This window comes from Mycteria americana, chromosome 21 (assembly GCF_035582795.1).
Source record: "Mycteria americana isolate JAX WOST 10 ecotype Jacksonville Zoo and Gardens chromosome 21, USCA_MyAme_1.0, whole genome shotgun sequence".
NCBI classification, from domain to species: Eukaryota; Metazoa; Chordata; class Aves; order Ciconiiformes; family Ciconiidae; genus Mycteria; species Mycteria americana.
The window spans coordinates 6,577,120-6,591,619 of NC_134385.1; the positions used below are offsets into that span (position 1 = coordinate 6,577,120).

Here is a 14,500-nt window from a genome sequence, read left to right on the forward strand (position 1 = left end):
GGGGTGTTTCGTGAGCGTCCGGGGAATCTGGAGGATTTCGTGCCGGCAGAGGGGGATGTCTTGCTCCGCGGATGCAGACCCCCATGGCGCATCCTCCCCGCTGACTCTTTGCAGCCCCTTTTTACTGCACGAGTAAGCAGGCACGGGCCGGTTGAGCTCAGCCCAAAGGCAAGGAGACACAGCTGCTCCAAACGCGGTGGGCGCTGCGGCGGGATGCCACCGGCGGAGAAGTGTCTGTAGGGACGCGTATGTCCCTGTGAGGGACGATGAGCCAGGGACCAGCCCGTGGGTACCGGGCAATCCCTGCAAACCCAGCCGTGCCCATCTGATCCCCACGCCACGTTCAACGATCCCCTCTCTCTTCCTCCACGGCAGCAAGAGCTTTCCCTCCCACCCTCCTCCTCCTCCAGCCCTTGGCTGGGTGTTTAAGAGCTCTCGCCAGGGAAAATAAAGGGATTCCGGATGCTCCACGGCCAGGACCTGTTCCCATCCAGGACCAAGCATCCTGGATGGAGCAGGGCTGTGATGATTCCCCCCGCATGAAGAGCATCTACCCACCTCCGCACGAACACTCCTGGGGATCACCCACGGTGGCTTTAAGGACATCTACGTAGGGACATTTGGGGATGGCGTGAGCCACGCTGCAAGGTCCTGTGCACGGCTTTAAACGCCGCAGCCTGGAGATGGGACAGGCACCTCGAGTTGGAGGAGCAGGCATTAATTAATCCCAATTAAAGGCAAAAAGGCAAAGGGGGAGAACCAGCTGCATCACCCCAATTACAGCACCGAGGGATGTGGCTCATAACTAACACCCCAAAAATCCAGGGGGTCCTGCCCAGCAACGCAAGCCCCCACAGCCCCAGCACCCCAGCACCGCAGGAGATGCCCCAATGCCACAGGGGACCCCGAGGAGCCAGGCCAGCTTGCTAACCCTCCCTACGGCCCTCTCCCACAGCCTAATTGCAGCTTGCCAGGCAGCTAACGAGCAAGTAGCACCCAAAACAATTATTTACTGATAAACAAGGAGAAACAGCTCCTTTCAGTGCCAGGAGAAAACAAAACCAGCCGATTACAGAGGCCGGGTGCTGTATCCCGGGCGGCTCCGCTCACCTGAGCATCCCAGCCCGGGGCAGCTCCGACACCTCCAGCACCTGCAGGTCCGCAGGGAGCCCGCTGGGCTGACGACGGCCCACGGCCACTAAGCCCAGCACGGGACCCTATTTCATCCCAGCTCACTGCCCTCGAGGCCTCGAGTCCCTGTTTGATGCCCAGCTCCCCATTTAACACCCCGGTTTCCCCATCAGCAAAGACAGGTCGGCGCACTCCCTAATTAACACCAGGCTCATTAACGCCAGGATCCCACCCAGGTTTGCAATCCTCTGACAGAGGCAATGGCAGCAGCACAGCACGGGACGCGAGGCATGCGTGCTGGCGGGGCACTGACTTGCAACCACTGGTGGCTAATTAGGGCTTAATTAGCACTCATTGGTGCCACGGGAGCACGAGGAGTGGGTGCTCCAGGTCGCAGCCCCCTGGCACCCAAGCACACTGCTCGGGCTGGGGTGCACCGAGCTCGTCAGGCCTCAGGCAGAGGGGAGCACCCTGCAAAGCTGATTTATTATATTCTGCATTATCTGTCCCAGAAGAGGAGGTGAGAAGAGGGAGCGGTGACACTGGCCAAGGACCAAAGCACCCCAAAGTCACGGGGACACAGTGGCCAACTCTCCCAGCACCTCCAAAAAACAGAACCTCGCACTCCGAGCAGCCTCCCGGGCGCGGGTTAAAGCATTGCCGGAGCTACATAAAATCATCCCGTTTCATCAACAAATACCTGGCAGCTCTGGGTTTTTCCACTGGGCCGGAGCCAGGGCTTCGGAGCTGTTTAAGTGCCGGTCCCTGCCTCCTCCCCACACTCCCCGCAAGTGCCATCTCCGGTGACACTCAGCTCCGGCTCTTAAAATACCCTCGTCCCGGTGGCAGGAGATTCCCACGACAGCCTCACCTGCACATGCATTGAGCAAACGCGCGTACAGCCTGCGCACGAGGGAGAAGGACAACTGAAGGCTGGATGATGCTACTCGGGAAAAAGCCCCCAAAATGGGGGAAAAAATACATTATTCCAGCTTCCTCCGATTAATCTTTATGGGGTGCGATGGAGACGGTTCCCAGCAGCATCTCGGGGCACAACAGGCATCCCTAGGCCAGGCAGCACCTAGAAAATTTGTTAGGAGCCCGGTGGACCCAAATTTGCCTTAAATGAGCTGGAAATGGTGGACTGACATCTAGTTTGGGGCAGTAAAGCTCTTTGCATGCTCCGTGCTGGCACCACTCGCTGCCTCTGCAGGGAAAACTGCCCTGGGGTAGGAGAGAAACACAGGGGCTTTCTGTTCAGTTACAGCTTTCCTTGCAAAAAATAAGAAATAAATAAGATTTTTTTTTTTAATGCCCATTTTGGACCAAACCTCCCACTCTCTTTCCCCAAAATGCAGCCCTCTGCTATATTTTTGACATTTGCTAACGCGAGCATCACTTATAAACCAAGCCAAACTCGCACTCAGGACTGCCCGCCCTTCTCAGCAGTTATTCAGCCCGACCAACGTGGCCCGTGAAATAGCTTCATTCCCCTCCTCCTCCTCTGGAAAACAGCATTTTTTGGCAAATAAACTGTTTTGCCAACAAGTTGTGCTCTGTGTTGCCTGAGAGACGATGCTTCTCCCCGGCTCCAGCATCCTCCGCCCCGATGGGCCCTGATTTGGGTCCCACATTGGGGCTGCAGCGGTGGGGACGCGTGCCCGGGCTCCCCCACATTGAGGGTTTTTTCCCTCCCCTCTTGCTAAAATAATCCTTGTTTTGCCATCGGCCGGGAAAGAAGCAGCAGCCCTGAGGTTGCTGCTGTTATTTTTATCTTGAAATAAATAGTTTGAGCCACGGCCAAGCTGTTCCGAGGGAGGGAGATGCTTTGCATCGTGGCCGCAGAGATGTAAACACACGCAGCCTCCGTCGCGGCGGGGCCCGTCGCGTGGCTGGGGCAGAGCGAACATCCCCATCGGAGCGGAGAGGGATGAAGTTGCCTGTTCTGGGCTGTTGATGTGGAAAAGGGGGATGCAAGGTTTGGGGAGCATCGCTCCCTGGGTGGGGACCGCAGCAGTACCCATCGCTGTTCACCCCCAAATCGATGCTGTCCCCTCCATCTGCTCAATGCATCGCATGCACCACCGCAGCTGGGTTAAATACTGGTTTAACCAGGGCCAGAACTAACTTTTTGAGCCATTTTCAACAAAAAGCCTTCAAAGAACCAGCTCTAAAAATGCTTTCACCTTCTCGACAGCAAAAAGGAGCATTCCTGTGCCACCCGCACGACCCCAGGCTCAATCTCATTCCTTCCTGACCACAGCAAGACCCCAAAAAACACGGTTTGGGGGGAGCAGATGCTGCAACCAGGCTCAGTTCAGCAGCCCCAGGAGCTGCCCTCTGCCTGGACCCAGCCACATCTTTCCCCCCTGCCTTGACCCCCAGCAGAAAGGCTGCTCCTGCCCTGCCCCGCGGGGCTGGGCACAAAGGGGGGCCTTTGCCCCGCGCTTTGCACACGAAGGTCGCCGAAACGCTCGGGAGCTTCGCACGAGAAGCTCGGCATAAATGTCAAATTAATTAACTGGGAAAGATGTATGCGTTGCCACAAAAAGCCCTCTGTTTCGCCCCGCCGCCCTTCCTCCCACCTCCGCTCTCCCCGGAGCAGGGCACTGGCTGCGGCTTGTGAAAGCCATGGCCGGGGGAGGCGAAGGACCGCTGGACACTCCGGATGGCAACTGTTTTATCCCCCCCCATAAAGCACCTCATCAAGGGAACAGGGAAAAGCACAAAGCGAGGGTGGAAAAGCTGGGAAAACCTCTCCGGCAGCCGCCGCTCCTCCCTCCGCACACGTGTTGTGGCACCGTCTCCGGGGACGCGGCCGGCGACGGACGAGCATCTTCTGCCGGGGCCAGGCTGCCACCGCCGGGGTGAAACACAGAGGCACGTCCCCATTTCTGCCTGCGAGAGGCTCGATGGCATCACCCGTTTTGCAGGATAAATCCTCCTCTGGCAGCTCCCCGGGGTCCCGAGCCAAAGGAGCCTCAGGCGGGCGCTAACCAGAGCGGGGAGGATGGGGAGGGAAGGGGGGTGCTGCGGGATGCTGCGGAGCACAGCTCCGGCGAAGGTACCTGCCCGCTGCGCCCAGGGGATGCCAAACCACGCGCTGAAGCGGGTTTCTCCCCCCAGATAACTGCTTCCCGTCTCCTGAGCGCCGAGGCTGGGTTTGCAGAGATGCCGAGTGCCGGGTTCAGGCACTGAGGAGCAGAACAAAAGCAAAAAACGCACCTAGAGCCAGGCAGGGTGCAAGGATGCGATTGGACCCGGCTTCCCTGCCCCGCTCCGAGCGTGGGGAAAGCTCGGCGGGACGAGGATGTGGGTACAGAATTAACGCCCCAACCTAAAACTATTTTTAAGCCTTTAAAGGTTCAGGGAGGGAAAGGCGGCCGTCCCCCAGGGCCCAGCCCCGGTTTCGGGGCCTTCCCGGCTGACCAGCCCGGCGGGGTTTGGTACCCGGCTCACGTCGCGCTGGGGACCGGCATTCTCCTGGCCTGGCTGCCGTCTCCCAGGGCTGCCACACGCGTCTCCCAGCCGCTCTTCCGAGGGGAAAAGGAGCCTTAGGGACACTTGGGGACTTAACCCCCACTTTGCCCACGCCACAAACAGGCCGGGACAAGAGGTGCCAGTGGCCAGAGGACCCTGTGCCCCTTGAGAAGCTCTGGGACCCTTTTTTTTTTTTTTTATTTTTTTTGTTTGCTCAGTTTCTCCATGAACTTGCTTCACCTCTTTCTCATAAGAGGAAGGGGCTGGGTGCTGAGCATGGCTGCATGGGGAGAGCTGGGGTGTCCCTATGTCCCTACAAACAGCGCTGGGTCAAACCACCACTTTACCCCAGCTGACACCAGGGAGCGCAAATCCGCCCCCCTGGGAGCCAGGCTGAGTCCTAGCAAACCTGTTACATGCCACACAATTTCACAGCAGCCCCCAGAGCACCCACAAGCCTCAGAAGGGAAAGACCTCCCGCGGCCCCAGTGCCAGGCTGGCTACCGGGGAGCTGCTCACCCCGGACCACCGGCTAACATCATGGGAACAGGGTGCCCTGCAAACCCCCAAGCCCCCACGTCGGTAGCGGTGGAACCCAGAGCTGCGGGGGATGCTGAAACCCCCAAATCCTCTGCAGGGGGAGGTGGATGCTCAACCCCAAACCTCTGCGGGGCCGTGGGGCATGTCTGGGTCCCGCGTTCCCCATCAGCCCTCCGGATTGAGCCAAGGGTGGGTTTTAAGGGATTGCAAGGAGCGAGGGATGCCACACCACATCTACCCTCGCTGGAAGAGCCCCATGGAAACAGGCTCCGGGACTCAATCAACATCACCTCCCGGTACCCTACACAGAGGAGCAGGATGAGGCTGGCCCCAAAGCAGCACGGCCCTGGGGCCGTCCCAGGCAAAGCTGCAGCAGGGACAGGGACGTGAGCCGCCGGGACCTGCGGAAAGGTTACGGCTAATCAACGCTCTCGGTAATTAAGGTGACGAGTTGATCCCTAAGCTCGCGGCTCGGCCAGCCAGCCAGGGCCAAGGCAAAGCATCCTTCCCCAGCACGCCGGGGGACTGGGGGTCCCCGGACCGGGGGCGTCACACAGGGCTGGCTGGATGCACCGCTCCCCCCGCATCTCGCCACAGCCCAGCACCCGGGCCACCCTCGCCGATTAAAGCTCATCAGCCCGTGCTTTGCCTGCATCTAATTAACGTACGCAGTGCTGGTGGCGCTGCCCTCTCCCCCTGCCCGCTCTGTCCCCAAACGGTCCCCGATGCCGCTCGGGCTGCCAGCATCCCAGCTCCCCACCGAGCCCCTGTGCGGAGGAGGAGGAAGAGGAGGAGGAAGGAGCAACCCCCCCCCGGTCTGCGTGTGGTCTGCAGGGTGGGGAGCAGCCAGCTCTCCCAGCTGTGCAGAAAACAGGCTGCCCTTGGATTCTCGGGTGTCTTAATAAGGGCTGAGCTCACCACGGGCACGGCTGAGGCGGGGGCTCCTCTCCACCGAGCTGCCTGGATCTCCCAAACAGGTCCAGACCTCGTCCTCTCTCAAAGCGGTCCGTAGACGGCTCCAAAGCGATGAGGCAGGAGATGGGGGTCGGCAGGGACGGACAGGGTGAGCTCGTGAGCTTCACAGCCCTGGGGAACCCCAGCCAAAACCAAACCTGCGTGTCCATGACACTGTTGGGAAAACCTACTGCCAGATCGGGTCTCGCCAGGAGAGGCAGCCCCTGCCCTGCAGCACTCCCACGGCGGCACACGAAGGGTTAAAGGGACCGATCCCAGCTTCCCCAAACCCGGGGCCAAGAGGGATCACAGCCATCACGAGATCAAAGGGAAGTGCTGAGTCCCGGGAGACCCGTTATGGTTCCCAAACGCTCCAGCAACTCCACGTCCCTGTGCCGAGGCCACAGCCCCCGTCCCTCCGCGCTCCCCCGGGCCGGGGACAGGGAGATGCAGCGCTGGGCCCGTCCCGGGGAGCTCGTGGGCTCGGTTCCAACGGGAGCCGGAGTTACTTGTCCCGTCTCCGCAGTGCAAATATTCATTAATTCTCCGGGTGCTGCTCCGGAGAAGGGCTCCCTGGCAGGGACCAGGATCTGGCACAGGGTTTGCCGGCAGCGTTACCCAGTTGCCTGCACAACCTCACCGGGGGGACGGGGACCCCCAAATCCATCCCCCATCCCATTATCACGGCAGCCGGCTGGGATGCACCAGAGCTGTGCCAAGTCATTGCTTCCCATCTCGGTGAGCCCAGGGAGAAGCCGAGACTTTGTCCAACAAGACCGAACAATTGAAAAGCTTCAGCGAACGGAAGGGGGGAGAGGAGAGACCTCGGTCCTCTCCAGGTGAGGATGCCTGATGTCCCCTGGAGCATCCCTCACGGGGGAAAGCAGCCTCCTCCCTCCCCGGGCTGTGTCCCCCCAGCCCCGGACTGCCCCATGGTCCCCAGGAGCATCCCAGCATCCCATCACCTCCCATCCTGGCATTTAACAAGCCTGTAACCTTTCCTGCCTAATTATCCTCAGTAAATGCCAGCAACTGCCCGCATCGTCATCCACCAGCTGGCAACTAAAATTCCCCACATGGGGAAGGGGGGAAAAGCTTTTTTTTTTTTTGGGGGGGGAAGGGGAGCGAGCAGCCAACCCCACATCCGCCACGGGTGTTGGAGACGCCGGTGTGGCCGCACACACCTCTCGCTGCCGTGGGCACCCAGCGACGGAATCGTGGGCACCCAGCGACGGAATCGCGGCAGAGCTCGGGCTTCCCCAGATCAATGGCAAAGCGCAATATTCAGCTTAATAATCTGCCCTTCGATACACTGCGCAAGCGGCCGCACGACATCGCCGGGAGCCACAATATTTATCGCCGCTCGCACGAGTAAATCACGCACCTGATGGTCTTCTCAGTAACGGCTCAGCAGCCTCCTCAGAAACACCGAAGTTGCATCCGGCTCTTTGGGAGGGGGAAGAACCGCTGCCGGGAAAGCCGGGCGAACACCGCGCACGCACCCACTGCCCCGCAGAAATGGGGGTGCCAGCCACGGCACCCACAAACCAGAACCCCAGGAGGATGGGGAAGAGCTCTGGGTTATTTAATGCAGCAGGTCGTGCGCTGGCGAGCAGCCAGGCCCTGGGACTTCTTCCCCTCTTGAAGAGAGGAAGAGGAGGCAGCCTTCCTCCCGTTCCTCCCGGAGCGGCTGCGTCTCCCGACGCCCTGGAGCACAACCGGTTGCGTGGGAAAAGCATCTCCTGGTTGCAGGAGGATCCTTCCCGTGGAGCATCACCCAACAGCCAGCGCCCCGCAAAGCCACCCTGGGTCCCCCAAACGCTCCCATAAGCAGCTCACGGAAGAGCGAGCGCCGGGCAGGGTGCAGGCAGGGCTGGGTGCAGGCAGGGCTGGGTGCAGGCAGGGCTGGGTGGCTCCCGTGGAGGGTTTCCCAGCCGGAGCGTGGCGGCGGTGGGAAGAAGCGGTTTTGGAAGTGCCACGAGAAACCACGGACATAACCCCTTCCTCCTGCCAACGTCGACGTCCTCTCCCGTGAGCTGGGAAACCTCCTGGGAAGAGCCCGGGCAGCGAGGGGCAATGCCGGTGCAGGCGAGGGGCCGGCAGCAGGCAGGGCTTGCCTGCATCTCCCCCGCACAGGGCTGGAGGTGCAAGAGAGGTTCCCGGGGGCAGGCGGGGCTCGGTGCCTGCGGGGACGGGGCAAAACCCCCCAAGTTACTTCTCCCACCAGAAAGCGGGAGTGGGCAGCAGCGGGATTTTCCTCCCTCTCCCCCCCGCGGGGTTATTTTTAAGGCGTGTTTCCCCACGACCTTCAAATGGCATCTGCCTGCGTCCCCCTCCCCACGCACCCGGCAGGGCCCCGGCACCCGCCTGCCCCCTCTCCCCCCTCCTGCCCCCCCTGCCCGCACCCCGGACCGAGCCCCTGCCCCAGCGCTGCCCGGGGGGCACCGGCTGCTGCCTGCGCTGCCCGCGGGGGCCTGCGGCTGGGGGGGGGGGGGGGGGGGGGGGGGGGGGGGGGGTGCAGGCAGGGGGAGGGGGGTCTGGCGCGGAGCAGGGTGCTGGGCGCCGGAGCCCCGCGGGAGCCCCCCCCCAGCAGGGTGCGACCCCAGGGTGGGCAGCGGAGTCCCAGAGCCCCCCAGCAGGGTGGAGAGCTTCCCCCAGCCCGACCCCACCCGAGCAGGCAGCCGGTCCCCACTACCCCCGCAGGGTGCCGGCTCCGGGACCCCCCCCACGCCGGGTGCGGGGGTGCCGCCCCCCCGGCAGGCTGCCGCTGCCAGCCCCCCGCCCTCCCCAGTCGGGTGCCGGTCCCCCCCGCACGGTGCCGGTCCACCCACGATACCGATGCCGGTCCCAGCCCCCCCGCCGGCTGCCGGTGCCCCTGCCCGGACCGGTCCGTGCCCGGGGCTGCTCCCACGTCCCCCCCGCCGCCAGCCTCAGTACCGGTCGCCCTGCCCGGGGCCAGTCCGTGCACGATGCCGGTCCCATCCCCCCCCCGCCCCCCCCCGCCCTGTGCCGGTCCACGCACGATACCGATACCGGTCCCGCGCCCACAGCCCGGTGCCGGTGCCCCCCGCCCTGTACCGGTCCACGCACGATGCCGATGCCGGTCCCACCCCCCCCAGCCCGGTGCTTTTCCCCCGGCCCGGGGCCAGTCCGCGCACGACGCCGATGCCGGTCCCCCCTCGCCCCCCGCCCGGTGCCGGTGCCGGTGCCGCCCGCACTCACCAGCGCGGCGCGGGCGCTCAGCAGCAGCAGCAGCACCGCGAGGCTCCGCAGCCCCCGGGGCGCCGGCGGCGGCACCTCCCCGGGCATCTTCCTGCCGCAAGGACGGCTGGCGGCGGCGGCTGCAGCGGCGGCGGGAGGCGGCGGCGGGGGCGGGGAAGGGCCTTTGTTGCCGCCGCCCGCGGGAGGCGGTGTGGGTGTGGGTGTGGGTGTGGGTGCGGGCGCGGGTGTGGGTGCGGGTGTGGGTGCGGGCCGCCGCCGCGCCGCCCCGCGCCCCCGCCCCGCAGGAAGCGCCGGGCCGCCCCCCCCCCCCCCCCCGCCCCGAGCCCGGTGTCCCCCTCCCGCCCTCCCTCCCGGCCCCCCCCTCCCGCCCTCCCTCCCGGCCCGGCAGCGACCGCCCCGCCCCGCTCCGCCCCGGCACGGCCCGGCCCGGCCCGGCCCCGCCGCCGGGGGAGCCCCCGGACCCGGCCCGGGGGGAGCGGGATGGGGGGGGGGACCCTGGGGTAGATGGGGGGGACCTGGGACAGATGGGGGGAACCCAAGGGCGGATGAGGGAGCCTGGGGCAAATGAGGGGGGGACCGTGGGATATATATGGGGGGGCTCTGGGGCAGACCGGGGGGATCCAGGGGTAGGTGAGGGGGCCTGGGGACAGACTGGGGGGACGCAGGGGTAGCTGGGGGTACCCTGGGACAGATGGGGGATCCAAGGGTAGATGGGGGGACCTGGGACAAGTGGAGGGGATGCAGTGGTAGATGAGGGGGCCTGGGGCAGATAGGGGGGACCCTGAGGTAGATATAGGGGGGGATCTGGGACAGACTGGGGGGATCCAGGGGCCCTGGGGACAGATGTGGGGACCCAGGAGTAGATGGGGGGGGCAAGGGTAGATACAGGGGGGACCAGGGGCAGATGAGGGGTACCCAGGGATAGATGAGAGGAGGACTAGGGCAGATGGGGGGGACCTGGGACAGATTGTGGGCACCCAGGGAATCTGGGGGAGCAGGGGCAGATGGAGCAGGGATCCTGGGGCAGATGGGGGAAGCCAGGGTAGATGGGGTGGTGCTGAGGCAATGGGGCAGTTGGGGGGCCCAGGAGTAGATGGGGGACTCAGGGAAGTATGGGGAGGGATCAACAGGCAGATGGGTGGGGCCCAGGGGCAGATGGGGGGATCCTGGGGCAGATGGGGTCACCTCAGGGTGGATGGGGGACAGGAACCAGGGGCAGATGGGGGCCCTGGGATCTGCCTCCCGGCTGGGCCCCCCACCCTGCCCCGGTCCCTGTGCCTCACCTCTGTGGGACCCTCAGTCACCCCTGCGTGGGGGTACGACCCAGGAGGGGAAAATCCTCCGGGCAGAGCCGGGACTCGCTCCCAGCCGCATGCCCAACAGCTTGACCAGCCCCACAGCACCATGCCTCAGTTTCCCCCTTCCAAAAAAAGAGGGATAACGGAGGGTAAAAAAATGGGACCAGCAGACAGGGCAGTCCCTCGTCATGCCAGTGACTTCCATGTGGCTGATGGGTGACCCTGGGTGACTTTGCTCCGAATTTGGGTGTTCGGTCACCCCGATGGGCCCGGGAGGCGGTAGCTGTGGGTGAGCTGGGAACAGACGGTATGGGATATAAATGAGTTGTTTCTCACACACGTGTAATTCCTCCTAATGGCTTTCACACGCTTTCTGTGAAAAGCCTAAAAATATACTCAGATTCTCATCAAAAACCTCATCTGAATGCAAAATGCACGCCGGGAGGGGGTCAAGGGGGGAGCAGGGGGGATTACCTGGAATGAGGAGCGTTGCCCTCCCAGCACCACCGCGTTAGGAGGGGAAATCGGCCCAATTTCAGCTAAAAATGGAGCTGCGGCCCCCGGATGGGGAGAGCTGGGCCCGTCCGGCAGCGGAGCTCCCTCCCCGGGCCCCGTTCGATGGGGAGCCCAGGGCACCCCTCCTCTTTGGGGGTGTGAAACATCGGGGGGGGGCTGCCTCGGGGTCCTCACCTGAGCCACTTCTCTCTGGTTTAATTGTGCTGTAATTAGCAGGATCCAAACTAATAATTATAAAAAAAACCCCACAAACAAAAGGTGTATTAATTTCATCAGCAAGAAGCTGGCGGGGGGTAAAACCCGGGGCAAGGCTTTGGGTGGTGCAGAAACACCGTGGGGCTGGGTCGGGGTCCTGGGGGGTCCCTGGGGCAGGGGAGGGGGGGACCTGGGGGAGGGGGGTCCCTGGGGCAGGGGAGGGGGGTCCCTGGGGCGGGGGGGGCCGTGGGGCAGGGGAGGTGTCCCTGGGGCAGGGGAGGGGCTCCCTGGGGCAGGGGAGGTCCCTGGGGCAGGGGAGGGGATCTCTGGGGCAGGGGGGGTCCCTGGGGCAGGGGAGGGGGTCCCTGGGGCGGGGGAGGGAGTCCCTGGGGCAGGGGAGGGGTCCCTGGGGCAGGGGGGGTCCCTGGGGCAGGGGAGGGGATCTCTGGGGCAGGGGGGGTCCCTGGGGCAGGGGAGGGGGTCCCTGGGGCGGGGGAGGGAGTCCCTGGGGCAGGGGAGGGGTCCCTGGGGCGGGGGAGGGGGTCCCTGGGGCAGGGGGGGCCCCTGGGGCAGGGGAGGGGTCCCTGGGGCAGGGAGGCTCCCTGGGGCGGGGGGGTCCCTGGGGCGGGGGAGGGGGTCCCTGGGGCAGGGCAGGGCGCGGAGCGGGGCCCGGGGCGCGTTGCCGGGGCTGCACCGCCCCGCCGCGGCCGCGGCCACCCCTGCAGCTCCGCCGCGCTGCCCCCGCGGGACGGAGCAGGAGGCCGAAGGCCCGCGGGGCCCCACCCGGGGGCTGTCGCCCGAGGGGCGGCCCCGAGGCGCGGAGGAGCGACGGCGGTGCCCGCACACGGGAGTCGGGGTCCCACGGGAGGGGGCCGGGGGGGCAGGCGCTGCCCGGCTGCCGCAGGGTCCTTCTCCACCCCGCCGCGGCCCCGCTGGAAGCGGGAGAGCTTGTGCCGTCAGGCCGGGGCGCGCGTGGTGGACCCCGGACGATGTGACGGACCCCGGGTGTCGTGACGGACCCCGGGTGTCGTGACGGTTTATGGCTGATGTGATAGATCCCGGCTGATGCGGTGGACTCCGGGTGTCATGGTGGACCCTGGCTGACATGATGGACCCCGGCTGATGTGTTGGATCCTGGTTGGTGTGATGGATCCTGGCCGATGCGATGGATCCCAGCTGACGTGATGGATCCCTTCACATCCCTTCTCCAGCAGCGACCGGCAGCCAGGCTCAGGAGCAACCAAAGCTGGGCCCGCACGGAGCGACCCCGCCGAGTCCCTCCCGGCAGGGCCCTGCCGTGCCCCCTCCCTCACCCCGGCCGGGCCAACACCGCCGGCCGTGGGGCGGCTGCCCAGGCTGGGCCCCCGCCGTGCCAGCGCTCAGGCGCTGCTGGCCGGATCCTTCCCCCAGGCCAGGCGCGGAGCAGGAGTTTGCAGGTCTGGGCAAGGGCTAAAACCATGGAATTGGTTCCTAAACACCTCTGCTGCCGCTGCCGTGGTGGGAAGGATGCCCAGGGTTAATCCCAGACCTACGGGTGTCCAGAAGAAAGACGGAGCCTGGGCAGACTCTCACCCCACTCTTGAACCCGAGATACATGCTCAATGCTCATTTACATTCAACTTAAAAAAAAAAATCGCTTGCTTTCGCCACGTTCTGCCCCAAATCCACAGCCGCGCTGCTGCTGAGCTGAGCTGCTTAAACACCCTGGGTTACACGAAGTGTTAAAGAGCTACGAGAGCCCCAAAGGCTGCCGGATGTGGGGAACCTCGGGGCTGGTGCGATGGCTGTTGCTTATTGCACCGGCTGGCTTTAAACCCAGGGCAAAAAAGGTGTCAGAAAGCCCAAGCCAGCTCTCTCCACTAAATTTAACAATAGGTGTGAAAACTGATTAAAACCACTGCCAGGCCACAGGGGTATTGGTTTTTGTTGAGGGGTGAGAAGAAGAAAGTGGCAGCGTGGGAAGGATCAGTAATTTGACACGTACTCCAAAATCAAACCTCTTTAATGCCCTGAGCCAAAAAATTAATTTCCTGTAAAATGGGAAGTTTCTTCCCCTCCATCAATTTATCACACATCACCCTATTTGCACAAGTGCTCAAACTTCTCAGGATTTCCCAAATTATTCTCACGATAACCTTCAAAAAAGGTCTTTAAAAGCAGCAGCTGCTGAACTGCACCACAGGGACAGGGAAGGTCCTTCACACTGGTAAATGAAGAAAAATTGGTTTTAAGAGGCCAATTTTCTCCCCAAGCAAGGGTCACACGGGATGAAATGCAGAGCTGGAGCTTCCCCGGGCAGGGAACGGGGGGGATGAAGGACAAAGGCAGGCGGAGAAGTTGCACAAGAACATGGGCTGGGCAGCAGATGATGAACGTGGAGCAGGGGTGGGACGCGACGCAGGTGAGGACAGTCCTAACCTTGCTCGCCCAGGGCCGGGCTGCGAGCTGAGCCTTACCCCTCGGGAGGGAGGGCTGGGCACTGGGGAAAGTCCCCGTGGGAACAGGAGCTGGGTGGTTGCTCCTGCTTTTCTAGCAGCTCTCAACGAGACAGAAAACATCGTGGCACTCAACACTGCTGGGGCATCCCCACCTCGACTGCCGGCTGCGGCTCCCCCATCCCCTCCCAGCACCCTTCCTCCCCCCACCCCAAAAAGTGAAGAAGAGGAGGAGAATACGAACAGCTTCCGTGTAGCCATCAACTCCATGGACCACCAACCCAGCTGCAAAGAGGGCAGGAGGACGAAAGCGGCAGAGGAAAGCACGAGCAGAAGATGAGAGGTACCAGGGAACGTCATCCCCCGCCCCTCTCTGCAAGAGTTGGGGTGCTTAAAATGACCAAGAGACGGAGGGTGGTTGTTCGCCTCCCACTTACTGCCCAGAGATGGAGGCTGTGGGTGCTAGAGTTTGTTTGGGCTCTGAAGAGGTTTAGGTGTGCTCATGGGGGGGGGGGGGGGGGGGCGGAAATCCAAAGAGCCAAAAGCCCAGAGGCCAGGAGGAGGGATGGCAATAGTGGGAAGCAGCGACAGAGCGCGGGTCGCTCTGCTCGTCCTTTTCCTTGTGTATCTGCTGCTCGGAGCGGGCACAGCCGGCCTTTTGAATAAAAAAAGAGGCAAAAAGTTGTGGGGGTGGCAGGCTCTTGCAGGTGTTCAAAGCCAACACAAAGC

At 63.6% G+C, this 14,500-nt stretch overlaps 1 protein-coding gene across 1 annotated transcript in view; it reads right to left on the minus strand.

Moving 5' to 3' along the window:
* Positions 1–9,610, minus strand: part of SDC3 (syndecan 3) — a 45,395-nt gene extending 35,785 nt beyond the window's left edge. The window contains exon 1 of the mRNA XM_075522412.1: positions 9,328–9,610. Within this exon, the coding sequence (XP_075378527.1) occupies positions 9,328–9,414 (87 nt within the window). The 5' untranslated portion in view covers positions 9,415–9,610. The remainder of the gene's footprint in view (positions 1–9,327) is intronic.
* Positions 9,611–14,500: the final 4,890 nt, after the last annotated feature.